The sequence below is a fragment of the Crinia signifera genome, chromosome 5 (assembly GCF_055691185.1).
Source record: "Crinia signifera chromosome 5, ASM5569118v1, whole genome shotgun sequence".
Lineage (NCBI taxonomy): Eukaryota > Metazoa > Chordata > Amphibia > Anura > Myobatrachidae > Crinia > Crinia signifera.
The window spans coordinates 259801800-259808623 of record NC_139221.1 but is presented as its reverse complement, the minus strand read 5'-3'; the positions used below and the strand labels follow the sequence as shown (position 1 = coordinate 259808623).

Below are 6824 nucleotides of genomic sequence, written 5' to 3'. Positions count from 1 at the left end.
TAGGCATTCGATTCGCCCAATTAGTACGCCCGCACCTGAATCACTCTCAGCTGAACACAATACAATCCACTCCTCAACTCATTAGTGATTAATTACACTCTTTTCATAGCTTCAATTGGAAGCATTGCTGCCTAAATGGACCATTACTAAATACACAAACATATGCTGAAAGCACGACTGCATTCTTGTTATTTTACACACATTTACACTGCAAGCAATGGGCAGAAATTGGTATCACTAATATAAATATACATGTCACTTTTACGGAAACACCCTGCATCGGTGCGTACGGGCAGCTTCCCGTCTGTTCTGACGCTGTTAGACCATGCAGAATCGTTGTGTTGCCACCGCACACGCACGGTTTGGATGTTGTCCGAAAACACACCCTCTTCTTAGAGAGTGAGTCCGTCCGAATGCGGAGGACCTGTGGGCGTTTGTTCTTACAATCTCCGCACAGCGTGGCGTTCGGTCAGCTCTGAAAGAATTCGGAAAGGACCGCACCAACCAGAATAACCTCCAAAGTGAGGATTTAATGGAAAAGTGATTGACTAGAAGTGACCATTTGGACGTGTTAACAGTGAGTTTATGCGGGGTGGTTGGAAAAACACAGGTGCTTCCATCATGGCCATTCTTGGGCATATCTGCTATCAGTTGTGAGCTTGTTCAAGCACAACGATGGTGCTTATGTCGCTACTGCTGTGTCCAGCCTGTGTCCAGTCTGTGTGTTCCTTAACCAAGATGTTCCTCATTTCTGCATAAGGCTGTGAATGTGTATGACTTTGTGATACCTCCGTAGGGGAGGGGCGTGTTTTTATTTCATTGCTGGGCGACAGCTTCAGGTTGCTAACATTAGCAGCTCCATAACCTAGAAAATCACAACTGCGATTGCATCTGTGTACAGACATTGGGGCCAATTTAGACCTGATGAGCGAATTTGCACAGCGGACAATTATTAATGAACTGCGCATGGGCCGCGATGCATGTGTGCGACACCTGCTAGTAAAGGAATCCTGCTACTTTTTGCCTTCGCTAGCTGTTCGCAAGGTGATTGACAGGAAGTAGGTGTCTTGGGGTGGTAACTGGCTGTTTAGCGGGAGGATTAACAAAAAGTGTGCCCAAAAAACCCACTGGGAGTGTCAGGGAAAATGCCCAAGCGTTTTAGGGGAGGGTGTCAGCGATCAGCTTCATGCTGGATATGCCTGTATTCATCGCAGTTGCTGAGTAGGTCCCTGGCTAGTCCTAGCTTCCGATGACTGATGCCCAGTGGAAAAATCAATCGATCGTGAGCGGCTTGCGACAGACAGGATTTGTACATTTTCACTCGGCTGCGAATTCTTTGCCTACTGTACACATCCATTCGCAAGGTGGGATTTATATATATAAAAATATATATATATTTTCCAAATGACTGATGGAATTTTACATCATTTAGAACACTACATATGCTGACATGACATTAACTGGCAAACAGTCACAAATTGTTGATGATAACATGTGTAAGAAATGACCTACAGAATTTATAACAGCGAGTAAAACTAGTAACTTCACTCTGTGTAATATTGGTGTGACCGGCAGATTTGGCCAGGAACATTCATGTGGATCACTGCAATATTTACGTTTGTGCTCGCTGGGTACGGCCTTACTGGTATATTTGTACTGCGGACACAGTACGGTTTTGTTCCCCTGCATATTTGCTGAGCGTAATGAACCAGATGAAGTATATATATTAGCTGTTTGGTTATAATTAGATGTCATGCTGATGTTTGAAGCTGGTAACATTGTAACACTGTAAGAAATGACAGCATGCTGGTGGAATTATGTAGACATTCCAGCTATTCGGGTTTCTTATTCTGCGATGCCAGACCTCAGGACGGATCTGCAGTCAGCATGCTTTTTTGCGGGTCTAAAAACATGGCACAGAACACAATACCGGAGTTATAAGATCCAGTTCTGTAATATACAGCGCGCTACACAACACATGTTGACATAACACGGACACATTACATATATTGTGTTTAGTGGCTTTTAATGATGAAGAACACTGAGCAATATACATAAAGATGTGGGAAGAACACCTATACATGTACACTACGCGTTACATAACAGGGTCTCACTAAATCTATTTAACAAGTAACCAAAGTGGAGGCAGCTAGCTTGTGGGGTGATCGGGGAACTAGGGTATGGCACCTCACTGATGAGCTGTGGTCTCATGAGCTCACAGAACGACTGCAGCAATGGCGTGCATGGGACGGATTTCCTATATCCTTTCATTTATTGCGAAGTGGGGTGTAGAAAAAAAAAATAGTTCTTCTTCATCAAGTGTTAGCCATATCTTACTTTTTCATTGGCTAGAGCCAGTCGACGGATGTTGGCTATGCAACCAGCAGCAGCCTCTTGAAGAACGTCATCCGAAGAGCCAACCATGTCTATAAGCAGCTAAAAAAAAGAAAAAGGACAATCTGTCAGTCTTGTACATGGCACGGGCACAGTGTTTTGGACATTTTTAGGACTACAATCTGTGGCTCCTTCTGTCAGCCAGTAGAGTGTTTCATTGGGGTTGATTCAGACACTGGACTGCGAATTTGCAGCCACAACGATTATCAAACAACAGTAGATGTGCACAGTACGCTGTGAGCGAGCCATCCCCCGAAGGCACAGAGCCAAGGCTAGTCTTCTCTCGCTGCTCATAGGTGGTTAACACCCTGCAGGCATTTGTGGGTGTGCCTCCGGCGTTTTCTGGGCATTCCCCAGAAACCACAGCCGTTCCCCAGCCATCGGGAGGGATGGTCATTGGGAGCTGATGTCATCAGCATCCTCCTTCTCCCCACAGCCTTTGCAGTGCCCGAGTGAGTCTTGGCTCACTCAGCTCTGCGAGCAGGGGGGAAATCATTTGATGGTAAATGATTTCCCCCCCTGTGTGCACAGCTGTGTATGAGTTCTCAGCCGTGCATAGGGGTGAGGAAGTGGGAGGGGGGGCATGCGTTTGGGGGGGGGGGTGGGCGGCTACCTGCTCGCTGAGCTCTGAACACTCGCAGCCCAGCAAGAGAACTGAATAGGGCCCATTGTATTAGAAAGAGGAAAGATTTGACCCCAATACGCATAACAGCATTGCCAACAACCTGAAGACCAGGTATTGTATGTGTGTATTGTTGAAGCCCATATGCTGTTCATATACATCTTCCCAGCACCTGCTCTGTTCTAGCACCCAGGTTTTTTTCCCATGTGATCCTATTTTGTAAAACAAAGCAACTGGCTCTACCATGACTCTATTGGAGGTGTGTTATCCTGTAATCCATCATCAATCTGTAAGAGCAAACCTGTATTACATAATTCCCTCCATTCACTACTCTGCATCCGATACTGTCTTTTACCTGTCGCTTCCAATGCAACATACCTCTTCCTATGTGAATAAGCACCGGAATGGAGAAAAAAAAAGTAGGTAATTATGTTATATACTAATGGTTTACTTATGTTATCATGTAACTATGCCCCATACATACTCTTCTACCACAACATTGCTGAGCATAGAGAGTAAAAAATCATCCAAAATGTAATATAAAGCCAAAGAACTGGTCTAATGAGATTACACAGAATTACTAGACGACTTCTGTCTCAGTATATGAAATTCATCTGATGATTTTATGTAGAAATGTAAACAGCTACTTTGCTTGTTTCTACGTTCTGCATAAATGCAATCAAATGTATTTTACACTACATTCCAATAGTGTCTAATAAAATATATAAAAAGTCATTCAGGCAGAGAATACCAAAACGTGACACTTTTAGCAACAACAGGAACACAAGCTCCCTGTTCTATCAGTATAAGAGAACATACAACAACATTTCCCTAACCTTTAATTAAATTTGGGATTATTTATATTTTTTTGGGTGGGGGCTATTGGTCTTAATGGATGCTCGCAGAATTCTGCCTTGTGTTCTGGGATTGTATGATTAAAAAAAAATTTGGAACAGCTGTGGCATTGTTTTTTATATTGTCCAAGTCGGTAACTTGTATTAAACATTTTAAAACACGATTAGTTAATGTGGCAGTGGAACTCAGTTGCTATAACTTGACGTGCTAAAAGGTGGTCTGAAACCTGAGAATACCCACTACTACAGGCTAACAACATGGGTGAAGTCTAAAAGAGGTAAGTCGGGAAGCTATATTCTGAATCCAGGGGTGGGTTCTACCCTGCACACTGCAGAAAGACAATTCCATTGTTAGCTGAGCTAGAGAGAGTGGTCAGGTCTCCTGATGCCAGCAAGTGGCCAGGCAATAGGTCATGGAAAACTAGCGGTGGGGAGCCCAAGCCAAGCGAGGTGAACAAAAGGACCTAGAGCTATCAGGTTTTCCATTATATGCAGCTGAAAGAGAAGAAAGACCACGCTACCTTGCAAGACTGTTGGTGTCGTGCTTCTTCCATATTAAGTGCCTCACATTATTTATGTTAGCATCTTTTAACTGTGAGTTCACAATGCAAACAAACTCCAAACCCTTCAGTTCAGGATGAGAACTTTATCCAAAAAACAATTATATAGACAGTTCAGATAACCAGAATGATTAAAAGGTTATGCACACAGACTTGATAATCCAAGTCTTTTGTTTTACAGTACTGTGAGCACCACTGCTAAACATTTTAATTAAAGAGACCCCAGAGACATTATGAGAACATTTTAAAAGTCCTCATCAGGAAAAACAAAGCATTTTGCACAATGGATTCCATACGTACAAAGCAAATAATTTGAAATAACCAATTAAAGATACTGTACGTTGTTAAAGGAACCAGCTAAGAAAAATCCTCTGTATACGGGCACACTGAACAGCAGATTCTCAATTCAGGTATGTGTTGAGGAAGTCTCACTGCATTAAACATGAACTCTTTCATTTCTATGAGAAAACATTGGTAAAATAAAACTGAAACCAATGTTTTTTTATGTTTTATCAACCCACTTAAATGCCTACTGTACTTTTTGCTTTTTTGTTTTTATACTGTTTACACCGATCTTTGGTTTTTATCATTTTGCACTTTTTTTTTTTTCAGAGTAGCATAGAGAAGTGTAGATTTTTACTAGAAGTCCTCACAATAGCCAATCCCTGTGCTGGAAAACATCTCAAAAGTTCTGTCCCCTTTTCTAAGGTCAGTAAAAATGAGATTAAATCATAAGACACGATGAAAACGGGTAAAACAAGGCAGTTGTAGGACATCTGAGGAAACATCTTAGGACACTGACGTTTACATGTTTCTTGGACAGCTGCTTCTCATATTCCAATGTACTTCATGGCATAAAATAGCAGAAAGTCATTAGACTTCTTACAAGGGCGGATCTATTTGATTAGATCCCAGGTGGCGTTCAGCACAGTAGGCAATCAAAAGTGAAGCCAGCAGATAAAAACGTAATCCAGATCATTCTCTATTGAGGGAATTTAATGGAATGTGCTGAAACTGTCCAAAAAGGTAATATTTAGATAGTGTTTGACAATGACAGGTCTGCTCAAATAGTGCACTAAACATTCTTTCATGTTAAGTGCACCAATGAAAGCCATCCCCTCTGATAAAATATAGCAGATCTTCTACTCATACTGACAATGTGGCTGATAACCACAGGGAAATCTGTTATCACTCATCCCAGCTGCATAGTTTCCTTATGGCTTTAACACAGCTCAGAATCCTGAGTTTTACTGAGTATAGGCATAAATTGAATGCAGACACTGGCTATATCTGAAGCCTTGTTACTTGTGACAAATAGCTGCATTTGCAGGCTTACAGGTAAACTAAATACATTTCCAAGTTATGTTCTACATGGGAACATATGAAAAATGTGTTTTATAACATGGTGTAATGCTCTATCCAGAGCAACCAATTAGATGCTTGCTTTCATTAGATTAATGTGCACTGCTTTATATGTGGGTTATACTACATTTGTGCTATTAACATTGTTATTTAATGACCAGAAATGTTCTCACCATGGCCCAGATATACTAAGCTTGAAAAGTGATAAAATGGAGAGTGATAACCCGCCTGCCAATCCCCTCGTACTTGTCATTTTTCAATCACAGCCTGTAACATGGCAGTAAGGAGCTGATTGGTTGATGGTTTATCACTCTCCATTTTATCACTTTTCAAGGCTTCATACATCTCCCCCCATAACCGAAGGGAAACACAATTTTAAATTTAAATTTAAGTTCTCATTAAATTATTAATGATGTATTTAAATGTATGTTATTAGTATGTATGTATGTAATTGGTATAGTTATCATTATGTATCATTGACCAGCTGAAATGTGATGCTCCAGCTTGCATGAGTATGCACTACGCATAGGACGGCAAGGCTGAACAGGAATGTGGCCTGATGTTTTCACGCAGACCAAGGCCATTATTCAGATCTGGTCGCAGTACAAATGTGTTCTCAATATGGGCAAAACCTGCAGTGCACATGGTTTTGCCCATTATGAGAACAAATTTGTAGTGTGATCAGATCCGAATAAGGGCCCAATTTCACATAACTGTGGGCTAAACAGGCCAGGATTTCAGAATCATTTTTTTTTTTTTTGCAAATGATACTAATATGTACAAAATATAAAATATAAATAAAAAATAATATTTTGGTGAAAGGGAAAGATGTTTTCTTTCTGTCAAAATCCAGTATCGGCTCATCTCTTATAGCTAGTTATTGAGATACTGCGATGTTAAGGGCTATGTTAATGTTTTTATTAACATAAGAAAAACTAAAAATGATCTGGCAATTTGCCGTACTATGAAGTCATCCAGAGTACGTCAACTTCAACCAGCAAAAAGAAGTACTTAAAATCTAAGGTCCACCGT

General features: G+C 41.0%; 1 protein-coding gene across 2 annotated transcripts in view; it reads right to left on the bottom strand.

Annotated features, from left to right (window-relative positions):
• Positions 1–2024: 2024 nt before the first annotated feature.
• ODAD2 (outer dynein arm docking complex subunit 2) overlaps positions 2025–6824 on the bottom strand; it is a 145311-nt gene continuing 140511 nt past the window's right edge. For both annotated transcript variants that reach the window (XM_083188911.1, XM_083188912.1), the window contains one exon: positions 2025–2436. In XM_083188911.1, coding sequence (XP_083045037.1) covers positions 2323–2436 — 114 coding nt within the window. In that variant the 3' untranslated portion in view covers positions 2025–2322. The remainder of the gene's footprint in view (positions 2437–6824) is intronic.